We start from the raw sequence: 20,188 nt of genomic DNA, 5'->3' as shown, positions 1-20,188 counted from the left end.
ATCTATATTAATGTACTTGATAAGTTAATTTATATAGAAAATTGAAAGACTAATAAAAAAAATATAACAGTATATTTTTCTTATAAATACAAATCAATTAAAATGCAAATATTTATACTTTTGTTGACATTTTATTTATTTTTAAATTGTTGGATTTAATAATTTTTACACACTTTTCACGTGTTACTAATTTAAATAATAATATTATAAACATTAATAAATTAAATATTTAGCCTAAAAACAATACAGTTTTTGGACACAAAAAAATTTATTAAATTCGAATTTAAACAATTTTTAAATGGTGCTATATTTTTATCATTATTTTTTTTATCTTTGATAATTAATCTTCGAGAAGATTTAAATATTTCTGAATAAATAAAGGCAAAGGAAGCTTTGGTATTCCATGAGGAAGTTGCCAATTTTCATTGAGAACGTTTCTTATCGTACATCTCGCTAAATGTTTCAACGGGCACGGCTCTAAATAACGATGGCGTAACGACTCCAGAATACCCGTATCCATCAATTTGTACATAAAATTTCTATTTCTTTCGTTATCGGCCTGATAAATAATCAACTCGATCGAACGTTTTTGCAATTGACCCGAAGCTCTCAATAGGAACTTCAAGCAACTCAATATTTTGAGAGAATTATCGTTTTCCAAAGCCGCATCGATATCGTCGTCTACTGTTTCTCTCAGCCTAGATATAAGTTTTAACAACACAATATATAAATCCGCGGCTTCGAAATTATCCAAGAAACTTCTCAGTTCTTCGTATTTTGGGACGAGTCTTGCACCGTATTGTAATAATAGTAATAGTAATTGGGGTTTGACGAGAATTGCAGCCAGATAGCACGGAGCCAATCGAGACGGATATTCGATACAGCGATCGACAAAACGGGTGCCACAAAACGTCATCCTGACTTTGTTGGCGTGGTAAAGAAAAAAAGAAACTGTGTGATGTTCTACGAGATACGCGTCGTGTTGTTCGGGAGTCAACAGCCACTGTCCCACAGACAACGCGTTGTTGGAGTATATACCGGCGTGATTGAATATCATAGAGAAATGTCCTTCGGAGTGAAATATGCAATTGAGCACTTCGGCTACCAAAGACGAATCCTTGACATTCCAATAAGTGCACACTTTGGCCATGTGATAAACGACGAGCCTTTCGAAATTTTTATCGGCCGAGATATTGCCGTGGATTCTCTTCCAAGAATAATACAAAGTGAGAATCTCTAGAAGAAGTTTTTCTCCCGAAAACTCTTTGACGTCGTCGGAATGGAAAGATTGATTGATTCGAGAATCTAGAGCCATAGAAATGTGGCGATTTTCGATTGTGTCTTCACCTCTTCTTCTTTGGTTTTGCATATTCTCAATTCTTTGTTGTTTTTGTTAAAAAATTTTCCCTTGTTGAGTTCTCTTTATTAATTCTTATTGTTTAATCAATTGTAAATAAAATGTGGATATAATCTATTACGATCAGCTCTTACGAAAGTTTTATTGAGCTTAAGTAGTATATACTACTGGATTTATTATTACAGGAAATAAGGTTATAAAATTTTATGACAGTAATGTACAGTCTTTAGTAACTTGCCTACTACAGTTATATAATGTACAGTATTGCAAAGTCTTCCGGATATCGAAAATATTCGTTAGTTATCATTTTTCTATTGTCAAGAAATTTTTAATTACTTTTTCGAGACATTTTTTTTTCTAATTAGTGAGGGTTTTCTGTATTTTATTAAAATGTTTTCATGTACAGTACAGCATCACTGAAAGTAGGAGAGGTTCGCTCGTTTACAAATGTACATTCTCATTGCCCTCGAAATCCATAAAATTGTATCAATAAAATCAATGAAAACAGATTTTTTACAATTCATCATTATAAATTTACATAAAAGACAAAATTTCGAGGCCCCACTGTGTCAATAGCCTGGACTAAAAGGCTCTTTTGACACTCCTTTTTAAGCCTGAGTGTTAAACACGATTATAAAATATTTTATTGGGCTGCAATTTGAAAAAAAAAATGGTAGACCTATAAATTCCCACTGTCGACCTTTTGTCTGTCTTTCCTTAATCTATATAACAGAATTATATGGATGAAATCCGAGACTAGATATGAAAACTGTAGGGGCAGGAGGCCCCGATTGACTATATATGAACTTCCGATATTTACAGGAAACGACGTTATTTTAATTCAAAAATTCTTCCCCCNCATTAAAAAAATAGGTTTTATTTCTCTTAGTACACAAGAAATGTAATGAATAGTTTGTAGAAGTCAGGCACTGATAGGGTCTGTTCTCTATGCACTTATTCTTCAATAAACTTAAGATATTTCTTTTGATTTTCTTTTATATTACGTTAGCACACGTGTTTATTATTGTTTTTCTTAATCAAAATTACAAAATATGGATGAAGATTTATGTAGACGTACATTAATAGACATAAAAATAGTTGACAAAACTCGTGCAATATCATTTATTATTTGAATTATTCAGATTCTAGTGATATTGATATCAGTTTTATGGCCATTTCCTTGTATGAATTATATAAATTACTAATATACATACGTAGTTGATTCAGCTTTCTTCCGATTTAAGTCAGTAAAAAAACTGAAAAAAGAGGATAAAAAAAAACCTTTGAATCATCAGTGCAATATCCATAATTCTGCATATTTTATATTTTTAAATAATTTAATTAATTATATGAAATTGTGATGTGCAGCCAATTAACTAGCACATACTGACGAGTTAACAGAGGTAAAGAACTGCCTCTCTGGAGGATCCGGGTTCGAATTTAGGTCGGAAATTCGGAAATTTTCCTATATAGTTTGATCTGGATGCAAGCTTGGCTTTAGCAAATGTTGAGCCCGGTTGTGATCATTAAAAAAAGAACAATAATTAAATTAAGCAATAAGATTGCTAGTAAATTTGTGCAGTGCAACAATGTTGCTAACTCGGGGGTTTTTTTTGAGGACCTCCTTTCCTTCGTTATTCGGCTACTAGATTCTGGGCCTGGCTGAAACTACAGTGAGGATGTAAAAAAAGGCCCTGTTAGTATCCTAATCTATCTTTTAAAATCTGTAAAATATATGAAATTATGTAACTTGTTCATATTAATAAGTAGACAAATTCAATTCGCATTTAATTTAATAACAACGAATACAATGGCGGAGCCTTAGGTAAAACGAAGTTTAGAGCTCATCCCCTCCCACATCCTATACTTATAATAATAAAAAAAATTAAATTTTATAAGGTCAAATGACGTTAATTGGTCTTAACAATTTGTGTCAAATATGCTCAGGGGAATAAGGCAAGAGTAAGAGATAAAATAAACACCCGGGGCCCCCTTAGAATTGAAGGCCCTAAGCAAATACCCTTTTTTACCTATGGTTTCAACGAAGATTAAAATCACTTGAAGTAAACAATAACAATTTTTTTTAATAGTTTGTTCGTTTAAAAACTAACCAATAATTTACTTCATTAAATAATGATTATATTTTTCTCTCTCGATGTTACGTTAGTTTTTATTGGCGAATAAGGATAAAAACATCCCGCTTCTTATCTTACACTCATCCATCATGTAATGTGTTGGCCATTCTCAAGACCGCATACCGAGATTTAACTACTAAAGTAGTTAAATCTTGATTCAAAAAGACCTCCGCATCGTAAGTTCTTATCTTACATTATATTTTTCGTTAGAAAAAAAAAGATTTAAAACGAAGATTATAATCTAAAAATTGATTTGACGTTCTAATTAAACTTTCTTAAAAAAATTAGGTTTCTTTTATGACTCATCAAATGTGTTCTGAATACACGATCGAGTCTTGTTTTCTTATATGACCTTGTTTATATTCTTATTCTAGAGCATAGATATAGAGAATCCGGATTTATTCGGGCCTCGAGCTCGGATCAAATACAGAGGGCCTAAAAAATTTAATCGTTTATATAATAACAATGATATAAATCAAAGTTTCTTTTATTTATTCTATTCTTTTATGGCTTTCGTGGGGCCTCACATCTATTACCTTACCTTACTTTAACCTTAACTTATCTATATCTTGTTCTATACAAACATCCTCTTTCTTTCAAATTTGATGTCGCTATTCCCAATTATTTTACAATTTATCACGTTAAAATTAAAATTTATATTATATTTTTCTTAAAATTGAAAAACAATTTAATTAAATTTTATATAGAAATTAATAAAACTCTTCTTCTTCTTCTTCTTCACACTAATTTCTAACAGATTTAAAGGGGAGTCGAGTTATGGTATTTTTTAACGCTCTTAATTCGTAAACTCCAATATTTTTTTTTTCTTTAGAGATTTTAATCATGATTATGAAATTAAATGAATGCCATACAACAAAACGCCTTTTGTACGTTATCACTTTTTAAATTCTATGTTTATGGTAGTCATAACAGATGTACATTACAGTACAGTTGACAAATAACAGAACAGAAATGAACACGTAGCTTCATTTCATTAAGCTGAGCTGACATCTTTTATTTATATAATAAGCCGATAGAGAAATACAGGGCCTTTTTGAGACCCAAATATTTTAGAAAATATAAAAAATAGCATTAAAAATGGCTTTATACATTTAAAAAAATAGGTTTTATTTCTCTTAGTACACAAGAAATGTAATGAATAGTTTGTAGAAGTCAGGCACTGATAGGGTCTGTTCTCTATGCACTTATTCTTCAATAAACTTAAGATATTTCTTTTGATTTTCTTTTATATTACGTTAGCACACGTGTTTATTATTGTTTTTCTTAATCAAAATTACAAAATATGGATGAAGATTTATGTAGACGTACATTAATAGACATAAAAATAGTTGACAAAACTCGTGCAATATCATTTATTATTTGAATTATTCAGATTCTAGTGATATTGATATCAGTTTTATGGCCATTTCCTTGTATGAATTATATAAATTACTAATATACATACGTAGTTGATTCAGCTTTCTTCCGATTTAAGTCAGTAAAAAAACTGAAAAAAGAGGATAAAAAAAACCTTTGAATCATCAGTGCAATATCCATAATTCTGCATATTTTATATTTTTAAATAATTTAATTAATTATATGAAATTGTGATGTGCAGCCAATTAACTAGCACATACTGACGAGTTAACAGAGGTAAAGAACTGCCTCTCTGGAGGATCCGGGTTCGAATTTAGGTCGGAAATTCGGAAATTTTCCTATATAGTTTGATCTGGATGCAAGCTTGGCTTTAGCAAATGTTGAGCCCGGTTGTGATCATTAAAAAAAGAACAATAATTAAATTAAGCAATAAGATTGCTAGTAAATTTGTGCAGTGCAACAATGTTGCTAACTCGGGGTTTTTTTTGAGGACCTCCTTTCCTTCGTTATTCGGCTACTAGATTCTGGGCCTGGCTGAAACTACAGTGAGGATGTAAAAAAAGGCCCTGTTAGTATCCTAATCTATCTTTTAAAATCTGTAAAATATATGAAATTATGTAACTTGTTCATATTAATAAGTAGACAAAATTCAACTCACATTTAATTTAATAACAACGAATACAATGGCGGAGCCTTAGGTAAAACGAAGTTTAGAGCTCATCCCCTCCCACATCCTATACTTATAATAATAAAAAAAATTAAATTTTATAAGGTCAAATGACGTTAATTGGTCTTAACAATTTGTGTCAAATATGCTCAGGGGAATAAGGCAAGAGTAAGAGATAAAATAAACACCCGGGGCCCCCTTAGAATTGAAGGCCCTAAGCAAATACCCTTTTTTACCTATGGTTTCAACGAAGATTAAAATCACTTGAAGTAAACAATAACAATTTTTTTTAATAGTTTGTTCGTTTAAAAACTAACCAATAATTTACTTCATTAAATAATGATTATATTTTTCTCTCTCGATGTTACGTTAGTTTTTATTGGCGAATAAGGATAAAAACATCCCGCTTCTTATCTTACACTCATCCATCATGTAATGTGTTGGCCATTCTCAAGACCGCATACCGAGATTTAACTACTAAAGTAGTTAAATCTTGATTCAAAAAGACCTCCGCATCGTAAGTTCTTATCTTACATTATATTTTTCGTTAGAAAAAAAAAGATTTAAAACGAAGATTATAATCTAAAAATTGATTTGACGTTCTAATTAAACTTTCTTAAAAAAATTAGGTTTCTTTTATGACTCATCAAATGTGTTCTGAATACACGATCGAGTCTTGTTTTCTTATATGACCTTGTTTATATTCTTATTCTAGAGCATAGATATAGAGAATCCGGATTTATTCGGGCCTCGAGCTCGGATCAAATACAGAGGGCCTAAAAAATTTAATCGTTTATATAATAACAATGATATAAATCAAAGTTTCTTTTATTTATTCTATTCTTTTATGGCTTTCGTGGGGCCTCACATCTATTACCTTACCTTACTTTAACCTTAACTTATCTATATCTTGTTCTATACAAACATCCTCTTTCTTTCAAATTTGATGTCGCTATTCCCAATTATTTTACAATTTATCACGTTAAAATTAAAATTTATATTATATTTTTCTTAAAATTGAAAAACAATTTAATTAAATTTTATATAGAAATTAATAAAACTCTTCTTCTTCTTCTTCTTCACACTAATTTCTAACAGATTTAAAGGGGAGTCGAGTTATGGTATTTTTTAACGCTCTTAATTCGTAAACTCCAATATATTTTTTTTCTTTAGAGATTTTAATCATGATTATGAAATTAAATGAATGCCATACAACAAAACGCCTTTTGTACGTTATCACTTTTTAAATTCTATGTTTATGGTAGTCATAACAGATGTACATTACAGTACAGTTGACAAATAACAGAACAGAAATGAACACGTAGCTTCATTTCATTAAGCTGAGCTGACATCTTTTATTTATATATATATAAATATTCATTTAGTTCAGCCAAATGAAGTGATACAATTATTATTATTATTTTTTTTTTAAATTTTTTTTAAGGAAGCTCAAGCTATTTATTCTCATTAACTCCACTGTTGAAGGAATTATATTTGTCCTATCTTTTCTTCACGTTTCTAAAACTAGACCCTTACTTTTAACATAAATAAATTCCTAGTGCGTGTCACCTTTCAATTAACAGTTCCATAAAACAAAAGAATATGTTTATTTTGTCCTTTTATATATAGAAAATAATATTTATACAATATTGAAAATGTTAATTGAGAATCTGGACAATGTCTTAACTGACTAGACTTTGAAGGAATGGATTATTTGTAGCGTTAAATCGAATTTAAAACGACGTTGTAACGAATATTTCATGATAGATGATGATTAAACTATGCTACTTTTTTACTATAAAAATTCTAATTTATATAAACGAAATTTTTAATTAAATAAGTAAATTTTTTTATTTATTTATCTAATACACTAGGCGCCTACAATTTACAAATATTGACAATACATAATGAACCATATCCTGTTTCTGAACAGTGATGCCTTTTTAACTAATAAATACTTTAACATTGTCTTGAATATATTACAATGGTTTCTATGTTAAAAAAAATTATAAAATTCTTTATAAGAAACCGCATTTAAATTCTAGAAAAGTACCAAAAAAAAAAAAACTTTTTCCTGAGGGATTCGATACGCTAGAACAAATACACGTTACACTCATTTTAAAGCCAATTTAATGAGATTATATTCGAAGTATAATAATATTTAAGCGTTAAATGACAAGATAATTATAATTAAAACAGATTTTATAACTTATGATATCTGTTGAAAATCAATTTAAGTTATAATCTACACGTGTAAGAACTTTTTTCCCCCCTTCCTAACAATAAGCTTAAAGCTAGGAGCTACGAACATTAGTAATTTAAACCACTTGCTACTTTTTTTTTTCTTCAGTTAAACAGGAGCATTCCTTGATAGATAACTACCGAAATGTCTTCAAATTACATATTTAAACTGGTTAATAACAAGGTTATAATATTACAAGGCTCGTAATCGGCGTAAAAATACGAGTTACACTTTTAATAATTATTTATTTTTTTTTTCGGTAATTATTTGCTCGTAGTTAATGTAAATATTTAGAATTAAAAGTCTTCTGGACGTCTAGAATTATTTCCTGTTACCATAAAAGGGTTGATATGTGTGGTTATTATGTGTTCAATTGTCGAAATCGTTTAACACACGCTCTTTGTTCTATTGTTTGACAGTCGTGACTTAAAAACATCGGAATTATAATAATAATAATAATAATATTAATCGTAAAAAATCATTTTTTCTTAAGATTATCGAGTTTTATAGAAGGTCAGCTTTTATTTTAAATATGTTTCTGCAGTAATTTCGTATGCAACTTAACTGTACAGGATGTGATGACCTCTTTGACTCTATATATATATATATATATATATATATATTAAGAGTTATTCGAGCGGAAATTTGTACGTACTAAGCGCTCCACAGTATAAAAAGTATACTGTATTCGTTTATTATATAAATATTATGATATTGACCGTACACGCCGTACATAAACGAGCGTGTATAATAATCTATACCAGCGATAAGGTATCGTTAAATTAATATTTAACGAAATAAAATGTTTACTTAATATATTATTATCGTTATCGAAAAAGTTTACACATTCCGATTATTTATAATATTTATAGAAATCGTTTTGTTTTATTCTATTTTATTTTTTTCTTATCGATTAGAGAATACAATAAGCTACTGTATTATATACACGTTAAAGCTCAAGTAGTAATGACATTTTTTCCCGCTAGAGTTCTATCCAATCGCAAAGTTCAGAAGTTGGCCGTACCTGAAGTTCAGTCGAGGTTGATTCGGGGTTTGATGTTTAAGGTGTGAGAAAAAGGAAGATAACAGGTAAAACATCGATTTTATTAATTATTAAAATGTATTAATTAATATAAAAATAAATCGAACTTATAGTTTATTTTTAATAATTTATTTATCTACGTTTTATATAATGCCGGTTAAATATCGATGAAGATTGAACAGGTATAGAGGGTGCGGTCGTGGGTCAAGATGGCGACGTTTTGAAAACAAAATTTAAGCTCGCCTTAGTGTTTACGCTTCCGTTTTCGTTTCTGCTCGATTATCGTATTGAATATTTCCGAACGGAAGTAGCTTTATCGCTTTTTTAAAGGTGTGACCGCTTCTTCCGATCGTTTTAATCACATAGGAAGTCATTCGATACGAAGATAGAAACAGGTCAGTGGACTTGGTCTAATTCACTATATCAAACTTTAAATTAGATTCCTTATAAGGAGGTTTTTCGGCGTTGTAACGGTTTATTTTCGCGTATTTTTACGTACGCCGACACTTTAATAACGTAATACATGCTTTAACGTTACGAACCGTTAATTTCCCTGTCGTGGATACTTGACGAATTCTTTCCACAAATTAAACTTACAGTAATTATCTAATGATAATTTATTAGATAATTGATATAAGGAAATCCAAATAGGCTAAGGCTGAAATTATAAAGCAGACATTCAAAATAAAAAAAAATAAAAAAGTGTTGAAGGAAATGATCTGTTTCATTTACAAATATTTCAATTCTTGTCTGGAAAGAACATTTTAAAATATCTCTACAGATTTTTTTTGCTCTGTGAATTAGTTTTATTTAATTCCAAAGATTAACCTTAATAGAGCGCGATTATTCTGTTTCGGTGTAGTGTCATCTTTGTCTCCAGTTTTTTTTATAATGCCGAATGAACTATTAATCAAATTTAATGTCTAATGAGGCTATATACGGAGAATTTTTAATGTAGGTCTTATATAATTCTTATAAAATGAAAGTTTCCTCAATTTTCCTGTCAATATATAATTCATAAAGTAATTAAGAGGTAATAGGTGTGTAAGTAGATGATAAATAAACAAATTTTTTATTCGGATCGTTCCCCGTGCCGAAATTTCGTCTGTTGTCGACGATGATGTTAATTTTATAAATCGGTTTGTTACTTTAATATATATTACCCTAATTTAAAGCAATTAGTAAAAGAAGTTAATGATTTTAATATCTGTTTTTCAAAAATTCTAACTCTATATTCTAACTTTGAAAAATTTCGAACTCTAATGGTGGTTCTCGACCTTTCAGAGGCCGTGGAATATCATTCATACACTTTTTATTATATGAAGCATTAGCATCAGTATATTCAAAAATTTTTAAGTGATTCCTTGTTTAATATTCTCAGGAAACAATGAAGCAATAAACTAATAAGCTTTAATGTATTGAATAAAATAGAAACATGGAGTTGTCTACGAATATGGTAATATGTTGTACATTGGAATAAATTTTCATTAAAAGCTTTAAAATCTTTTTCTTTTTTGTGGAACACTTGAGATAGATTTGCAGAACACTGGTTAAGTGGTCATTTTAAATTTAGAAATATTTTTGTTTTTAATAAAGAATGAATTCATTATTAATAAACTGAATGAAATTTCTTCCAGAATAAACTATTTTAAAATGGTAGGGCTTAATATGAGTATTTGATACTGAAGATCATTAATTTGACAATTGAGAAGAAAACAGATTTAAGTGAAAAAATTTCAGTAATTGTTTTGATAATATCCAGATATAATGGATAAATAAAATTAGGTTTCTTTAGTAATTAATTATACATGTGAAAATAATTGAGGTAATTTAATTCTGTCATTTATCACATATCCAATTTTTTTGTTGAAAAAATCCATTATTTATTTGTTATATTTTTATTTCATTCTGTTGAATTTGATAAAATTATGGATGGAACTTTTTTCTCAATATATTTTTCAAGTTATGTTATCACCACAAAGTTATTTTAAAAATGCAATTGATAAGATGATTTGCTTTTAAGATATACATCCATAAGCATTAAGAATACACATTATAAAAATATATTAGCAGTTTAAATTTACTATTTTATTATTATTAGCATACTGTAATTCTTGATTTTCTAAAGAATATTGTACATTACATGTTGTGATAGAAACAGGATCACTTACAGGGAGAGGCTAGGAGGTACAATTAGTCCTCCGACTTGTGAGATTTGTTTCAATCTTTGTTTTCTATCAATACTTCTTTTCTAATAACAATTAATTTTATAAAGTAACAGCATTTTCATAAGAGTAAAATTATTTTAATAATAGTTATAATGAAGTAACTACAATAGCACATGAAGAGATATCCCCTCTAGTTTGCTTCTAAGCCATGTGTAAGAAATATATTATTTAGAAGACTCCGTGATTTTTAGGTTGTTGGAGGAGTTTTTAGTTGGTTTTCATATTTGTTTATTATTTATTTTCATGAAAATAATCAGTATAAGTAGAAACAAACATGTTTAAAGAACATGATTTTAATGAAGCAATTGATTGGTTAATTGATTTAAATCATATTTTTCCTCTCAGATAAAATCCTGCAGACACCTTTGGATTGAAATTACATTGTATACTGATTTACTATAGTAGAATGTCTATTGGAATGATTATTTTGTTATATACAGAAGAGATTATCTATAAAAAGAAAATTGTATTTATTATATAATAAATTGTCATATTTATTAGTAACTAATATAATAAAATATGATTTATTTTATAAACATATATTATATAAGAAAAGATGATAAAGATTTTGACAAACAGGTTATTAAAGATAATAATCTGCTTAAATGCTAATTTTGACAGTTATAAGTGAATGATTTGATTTTTTGAATAAATATGACTAAATACTATAATAATAATTTTTATCAGTTTCTTTTAAAGTTTAGATATTTATTTTGTAAATTTACTGTTCATCAAAATTTCTCCAAATTGTAATGTAGTAAATTATAAATAATTCCTTAAACGAATATTAAAATATAGGATGTTGGTTTATTATGCCTTTAATGATTTCAGGTAATTTATAAGTTAATATATTCAATTAACTCATTAAGAATTTATAATGTAAATTTAAAGTTTTACTTAAAAATGTTATGTTGTATGTTAATTAATAATAAATGAATTTTGAATTGAAAAAAATTATCCAGAAACATTTAACTTTTTTATGATTGGAAATTTTTTTCAATTACTCAGTTCTGTTTTTAAACATTACAAGAATTAACTTATGAAATTTTATTTTGAAAATATAATGATGAAATACTTTAAACTTTAAAACTCTAAACAGTTGAATTTTTGTATATTTCAAAATAAAAATTCTTATATATAGTATAAATAAATTCATATTCATTACATTTCTAAATTTTTCACTACATTGTCCAGTGAAACTATTCACTTTAATATATTTATATGAAAAGTTATCAATTATATTTCTTAAATATAACTTAAGGTAAATGATAAACTTTGTTAAAATATGAATAACCTTATATGTTATATTAAGATTAATATCTTAAATGAAAATAATCATAAGTTATTTTCAATTATTAATTAAATTTTAAATAACTAAAATAACATTTTAAAAATTCCATTAAAAATAAGACTGCTTTCATTATATTAGTGATATTTTCTATTTTGTTTAGAATTTTTAAATTTTTATTTAGATCAAATTGTACTCACTAACATATAGCACTCTTTTCTTAATGAACGCATAAATGCCATTGATATGTAGTTTAATGGGTTGGGTTGGGAGGTCAGTCTTAGTTCTTATAAGGACAAAAGTGAGTCATGAGTTACTCCTCTTTGAAGAGTTGATCTTACACATTTTACTGTTGATATTCAGTTCCTATTTCACATTTTGTAAAGATTCTATTGAATTAATATGTAAGTAAAATTTCTTTTGATAAAATTAACATGTTAGAATTTCATTTGACTGTTTGTTATAGGAGATGATGTAAGAATTATTTCAATACAATATAAAGTTTCTATTATGATAATTTAAATATTAAAATGATTTTTGCTATGCTAGAAGTAAGAAAATTAATAACAACAAAAAAAAATTGTATTGCTTGATATGATACAGCCTTAATTTTTCCTTTTCCTTTAGAATAATTTATTAATTATATTAATCACATAGACATAGAAATATTTGATATTCTCATTAGCTGAAATTAAGAATATAATTGTTAGAATGAAATAAAATTAATAATTGCATGATTACTATAGTTGATTAATGCATCCTTTGTGAAAAATATTATACTTTATTAGGAAAATTAGTTTTATTTTATAGATTCATATTCAGAGTTAAACATTTTAACAATATGAATAAACCTGTAAAATCAGTTTAATTAATTAAGGATTATATATATATTAGTAACTGTTCATATTTTTCAATATACTTTTATTATTCATTTGACCAAGTTCAAAATATCTTTTTACATTATAAGCAAATAATGTATTCTTTTTTAAGTTTTATTTATGTTTATATTTTAATATTTTCATACAATATATAGTTTATATTGTAGAATATTCTATAATTATGAGAATCTATCTTTAATTATATTGTAACTAACTATTAGAAGTTAGTAAGGAAAATTCAAAACTTTGAATTAAATAATGTTCAAGTACTTTAAGTTGTCTAACACACTCTTTTTTATTGAAGTAGCTTATAGTGATTTATTTTAATATAACAATTAATTATATTATATAAAATAATTTACATACTGTACATATTACATAAATAAAAATGAAGAACTATTTTTATATCTTCATATCATCTAAAAACAGTTTTTTCTTTTAATGATTTATGATTCAACACAACAAAATATTTGAAACCATAAAAAAACAAAGTGTATTTTGAATGAATGGAGCCAATTTTCCTTGTAATGAAGGTATTTAAAACTATTATTTTATAGAATCTAATTATTCCTAATTAACAGATTCCACATGTAACTTGATAATGAATACGTAATAACTCTAGAAATTAATGTATGTTTTCGTAAACATTAAATTAAAAATCTAATTTTTTTTATTTTGTAGTTGGAGACTAATTTTGATTAATACACTGAGCTGTATAAACAAATGATATATTTTTATTCTTTAATATATTATCATTTTTATTTCAGATGACACACAAAAATATCAATTCAAATTATCAAAACATTTAAATACTGAATGCTTAGAATTTAAATAAGCTGTGATTTACTATTAGAAAATAATGATTACAGTTATGAGTATTTGAAATATTATTAAAATGTGATTTTTATTTAAAAAATTCAGACATTATCAAACAGGTTAATGTGCTAATAATCGTGTAATATATTCTGTAATAATGATGAAATTATCACTTAGTTCAACAAGTCTTGAAACATCTTTCTGCTTATCAAATTGAATGTAATTATGAAATTATTTATTTTTGAAAGCTTAATTTTTTATCATTACTTATTTACTTAGAAATATTTAAATGATTACATTTATGAAAAAAATAAAACTGTATTTTAGAGCTGTGCTATTTAGAGCAGCACAAGTTGGCAGAGTGACCATGTGCCAATTTGTGCTGGTACACAGAGTATACAGGAAAGAATATGTATTAAGTAATACCATATTTTTAGAAGAAAATATTATAATATTGCTACAGTGTATATGTACTTAAATATGAATATACTATTAAGCACATACTTGGAAATCAAATGCAATAATAGAGTTATGAGTAATGTAAAAACTCAATGCTGGTCTCCGATACAGCAAGAAAAAACATTGCCAGTTCATCATGTCAAATAGTCTGAAAAGCATTGTCTTAAAGGACATATTTTTTATTTTAGTATTTAAATGTATCAAATTCAAAACTAAATGTAATAATATATATTTTATACACATTATATAGAACTATATTTTCGTACAAGTACAGTAGGCTACATATAGCAAATTTTATTCAATTTATATATATAAATTAATGTTAAAATTAATTTTCAGATAATAGAAACAAGTTTATACAGTATCTCTCTGCTGCTAAATCTTAATTTTTCAAGCATACAGAAAACATTTTTAAATTCCAATAAAGAAAAGTGTTATGAAATTTTATAGTGGCTCTCTTTTTATATTTTAGTTAAACTGTAACATCTGTTATAAAGCTATTAGTTTTTCTGCTTCAGTACAATATGGTTTACAGATGTACCAAGATAGTGTCATCTAAATATTACGCATTGTCAAGGACGTAACAAGATCTCTGAAGGTTGCTAACTTGCTGAGAGTGAATTTAAATTAAGGTATTTAATTATGTAAGAGAAAAGTTTAATGTTGAAGATGATGATTATTTTTTTGGAGGATATCCTTGAATCCTTTGCTATAGCTTAAAAACCATATATTTTTTTCTTTATTAATATTATAATTTTTCTGTTGCTACTCTTACCAAATTTGTAAATATTTTAAGTTAACTTCAATATGCTATTTTGTTTCTGTAACAATAGTAATAAAAGTATCAATAAGTTTTATTAAAGGTTAGTTTTACTAAAATTTTGTTTTTGATGCTTTATGAATCAAAAATTAGTGAGAATTAAACATATTATATTGTTAATCAGCTGTTTAAATTTTTACATAGTTATAAGTTTATTCATATCTTACGTGATTCTGTTATTAGATGCTTGTTCAATAGACTTTGTAAACATTGAAGAATCATATCACTGTTCCAGAAAAACAATGACAAAAATACTAAATTAATAAAAAGTTATTAATTCAGTATTTGTCATTGCCCTGGAACAGCAATATAGAAGTGGCTAAATTTCATATTATGATAACTAGTGTTTAGAGGCTGAAAGTTTATGAGAAATTATTATTATTTCACATTTAGATTTGTTAGAAATCCATGAAAATTCTTTGCATAAACTTGAATAAACATTATGATTTTTATAAGTGGAGATTGTTTTTCAATGCTGAAATTCTATTCTGTTTTTACTAATTGTCCATGAAGTGTGGATGAAAAGGCTATTAAATTAATAGACGTAGAAATCTTGTTATGTAATTAAATACTCTGATATAGTTCATGGCTAGTGAAATTTACCACGTATTTTCAATTGATTTTGTTTCAGTTTTTTTTTAAATTGCTTTTAAATACAGGTATTGATTTATCAAAGATTTATTATGATTTATGAAAATATCTATAACAATATATCATCAATGATTAAAATTGATGGTATCAGTTAAATATTCAATTTTGTGGGATGTTAATACTAGAATAGTTAAAATTAATAATTGAATTGTACATAAACAATATGCCTAGGTAAAAGTATAAAATATAAAAAATAAAATTTAAATACATAAATATTTTTGGATATTATGAGAGCTCAGTTATCAAGGCTATAGTATTGCATCATTATCTTCAAATATTCACCTAAGGGATTATTAATAACTACTCACTGAGAAAAAAACTTGAGTAATTCTAGAATTGGATATGGTTACACATTGAAGAAAAACCTAATTACTCAGTGAGATGTAAAATTCATGTTTATGTTGCAAAATTATTAGATGTACTGTCCAATTCTCCTCCATATACTCTATATAGAAATAATTATTAATTTATATTTTGTTATTATTATTCCTTTATTTAATAAGCTAAAGTTATCACCTGCTCCAAAATTCCCACCTGGATGTGAGCAGGCTTGCATGCCTTCTAGTACCTGTGAGCTATTCAACAGCAGCTTTGCTACTAACAGATATACTCATGCTGAACAGATCAGAGGATAGGAGGCCAGACTAAGGCAGGATCATTGATTAGTCTTTCATGTTGGGCTTGTGTGTGGAGATAACACACCCAAGTAAAAATTTTATCTTGTTACAAGAAGGCAAAAGGAAAAATTATCTGATATAATTCTATTTTTGAAAGTAACAAAATGTAAACATTTTTTTAAACAAAATAATTTATTAAATATTTGTAATTAAAGACTGATGAAAGTTAGTTTAATTTTTACTATTATCATCTCATGTTTCCACTTTATTTTGAGTAATTACATTATTTTGATATTTATTCAAAATATTTTCACTGATGTGTTATGTTAATTGTGTAGGTAGATTCAGATTGAGATTTTCAGCTATACATATAACGAATGGGATATATCCTATATATCATTTTCACAGAAAGTTATAATCCAGTTAGAATTAGATCTAAAAGTCTGTGTTTATTATATTTTGTAATAATATTTTATATATTAGTACAGTACTTTGTTTCTACTGTTTAAATGTAAAAGTGCAGCTCCCACATTTCAACATTAATCCTCTGCTCTCAACTTGATCAGTTATGAGGTTCTCACTTAACATCGGGAATAGAACATTAATTTCAGTAAAGATTTAAATTTGATAATACATTGAAGAGAAATAAAATTTTATTATTAAGAATAGATTAGCATGTGTATTTGAATTTTGAGAATTCTTGGAGGAGGTCAAGAAATGTTAAATGAAGAAAAATCAATGAAGAAAATCTTGTGAAAGATTTTTTTAGTCAAAGTTTTATTCTTTTATTCTGAATGTATTAAGAAATTTAATTTACTCGAATTAATTATATTATCCTTGATAATGAATGGGAAAACTTTAAGGCATTAAGGTTTGAAGTCTAAATTTTTATTAAAAGCTCCAATAAAGCAGAAAGTTGTTCATTAATAGCCTCTTTTTTCAAGTAATTAATTTGTTTGTAAAAACTTTATTTCAATATGTATAATTGTTACTTGTTCCAATATGTTGCTAAGGGTAAATTATAATTTTAAAACTATTTTCATTTGAATAAATGATGACATAATTATCAATAAATGTTTTTAGATTTCTGAATTTTAGCAAGCCATTACTCTGATAGGAAGGATTACAGGGTATTTTCTTCTCCTTGTTCAAATTTATTGTTTAAGGAAAAGTAACATTTTTATTGCTAATAAAATATATACTTGAAAACATTTATCATCAGCAAATATGAAAAGTACTGCATATAAATTGTTATAAATCTACATTTAAGATTTGATATATTCTGAATTTCAGTTAAATCCAAACAAACTATAATTAAAATTAGTTTCATAATCTGGTAAAATAATTTGACTAGAAGTAGGCCGTAAGGCTGTCATCTCTTGATAAATTTAATAATTATAAATAGATTAAAAACTAAAATTAATTTAGAAAGTTTTGGAAGAAAATTGGCCCAAAATAGGACTTGAACCTGCAACGATATTGCCTGATAATCCAGTAGTTCCTTTGGCTTTAATTAAAAATTGGATTATGGATTGAATGTTTATTTGTGCTGGATTTTGTTGATATTTCTGTTTCGTTTAATGATTTTTGTGTATTAAGCCTTCGTCAGTAAATTTATTCTTCAAAAATTTATCAATTAAAATACTTAGCAAAGAATACTGCTGGCATCAGAACTGGCTTATCAAAAATCAGTTTTGTTGCCAGCAGTATTCTTTACTAAGAATTTAATTGATAAATTTTGGAAGAATAAATTTACTGGCTACGTATAACCTATTTACTTCTATTCTTGGGTCTTTCATATAACATTTCATATAACTTCTACAAGACAATTTTTATTTGTAATTTAATATATAGATCAGGTGAACAAATGAATAATGTCATTTTTGAAATATGAATAAAAATGCTTGTGTTTTTTGTTTAAAATAATTTTATTCATCAAAATATTTACCTTCACATCCAATTACACTTTCTCAACGGGAGGGCAGTTTGAAAATACCATTTCTATAAATGATTTGAATGACTCTGGAAAGAAAATGTTTGTCATGAGTAACATGATTCACAACAGATTTGTACAGTAAGCAACTACAAAGAGTACATGACAAATTAAGGCTAAAATGGCAGTCTTTGGCAAATTATCAAGGTGTTTTTGTTTTTAAAAGATAATGCTCACCCATAACATTGCAGCAATTACAGGAAACAAAATGATGCAATTGGGATGGCAACTTTTACCTCAGCCTTCCTATTCTGTTGGATTACCACATTTTTTTGTCTTTGGTTAATCATATGCATGAAAAACAATTTACAAATCACACAACTGTAAAAGAGGATTTTTAATGCTAAAAGTGGTACAGTATTTTTAAACTGTCATCCAATTGGGAAAGTGTAATTGAATGTGAAGGTGAATATTTTGATGAATAAAATTATTTTAAACAAAAAAAATCAAGCTTTTTTTTCACATTTCAAAAAACGACATTATTTATTTAGTTATCTGATATACTGTGTGCTTTAGGGGATGCTAGCAAAAGTCATCTGAAGTGTAGTCTCATTATTGATGTACAGGTACCTTAATAATAATAAGAGTAAGGGGGTTATTGTGTTCTATATTATATTAATATAATACTCCTGGAATGATATTGATAATTATTAATATTTTAATAGTGTATTTATAAAATATATATTAATAGTAAATGGCAGTCTAAGATATGCAAATTAATGAAAATTATAAAATTCAAATGAGATAAAATACTGCTGGAATTTCTTGACTGATTACTGATGTATTTATTTATTAAATTTAACTTGATTCATTTTCGAATAAAAAGCTATTTTTTTTCTGTCAAAATATTTTATATTTGTATCAAATTTGTTTTATGATTTGAAATCTAATGAGAAGAATAGGATTTCAAAGAAAAAATTATCAAAAAGCTGTTCTCTCCACAATTTATCCAACAAAATAAAGTTTTTGTTCATTTCTCATTGTTATATAATATGTATAAGTATGATTTTTTGTTATAATAAAATTATGGAAAAGTAAGCAAGCCAATGACTAATCTGGTTCATTTGAAAAAGGCTGTATCATTGGCTTGCTTACTTAGCTGTTTGTCACATAAATATACCTATATCATTGTTATAATTACTCAAAACTTGATACTTTCGTTAATCGAAAGTTTGAATATTTTTCTCGAATTATATTTCCTCATTAGCCGTGAAATATTACATAAATTTCACGCAATCGTTACTTACATAATAGTTTTTTTTTTTTAAATAATAATCAACTCTAGTAACTGAAATAATGTAAAAGTTTAAAGACGTCGAAAAATTAGCCCGTGAAAACGTACGGACATATTCAAAATACGGGAAATNGATTGGTTAATTGATTTAAATCATATTTTTCCTCTCAGATAAAATCCTGCAGACACCTTTGGATTGAAATTACATTGTATACTGATTTACTATAGTAGAATGTCTATTGGAATGATTATTTTGTTATATACAGAAGAGATTATCTATAAAAAGAAAATATGATTTATTTTATAAACATATATTATATAAGAAAAGATGATAAAGATTTTGACAAACAGGTTATTAAAGATAATAATCTGCTTAAATGCTAA

General features: G+C 26.6%; 2 protein-coding genes across 4 annotated transcripts in view; one reads left to right on the top strand and one right to left on the bottom strand.

Moving 5' to 3' along the window:
• Positions 1–259: 259 nt before the first annotated feature.
• On the bottom strand, positions 260–1,627 carry LOC111633878. The gene has a single exon (XM_023378518.1). It carries the CDS (start codon positions 1,367–1,369, stop codon positions 341–343), a length of 1,029 nt encoding a protein of 342 aa, XP_023234286.1. The 5' UTR covers positions 1,370–1,627; the 3' UTR covers positions 260–340.
• Positions 1,628–8,730: 7,103 nt separating this feature from the next.
• Positions 8,731–20,188, top strand: part of LOC111633877 (neuroglian-like) — a 74,659-nt gene continuing 63,201 nt past the window's right edge. The window contains exon 1 of one of the 3 annotated variants that reach the window (XM_023378517.1): positions 8,731–8,867. The gene's annotated coding sequence lies outside the window, so the exon portion shown is untranslated. Of the gene's footprint in view, positions 8,868–9,008; positions 9,216–20,188 lie in introns of those variants that run through there. The other 2 variants (XM_023378514.1, XM_023378515.1) reach the window with 2 other exon arrangements.

Source organism: Centruroides sculpturatus, unplaced genomic scaffold (genome assembly GCF_000671375.1).
Source record: "Centruroides sculpturatus isolate CEXI.00-Female unplaced genomic scaffold, Cexi_2.0 scaffold800, whole genome shotgun sequence".
In the NCBI taxonomy this organism is placed as follows: Eukaryota; Metazoa; Arthropoda; class Arachnida; order Scorpiones; family Buthidae; genus Centruroides; species Centruroides sculpturatus.
This window is presented reverse-complemented; position numbering and strand designations above follow the sequence as displayed.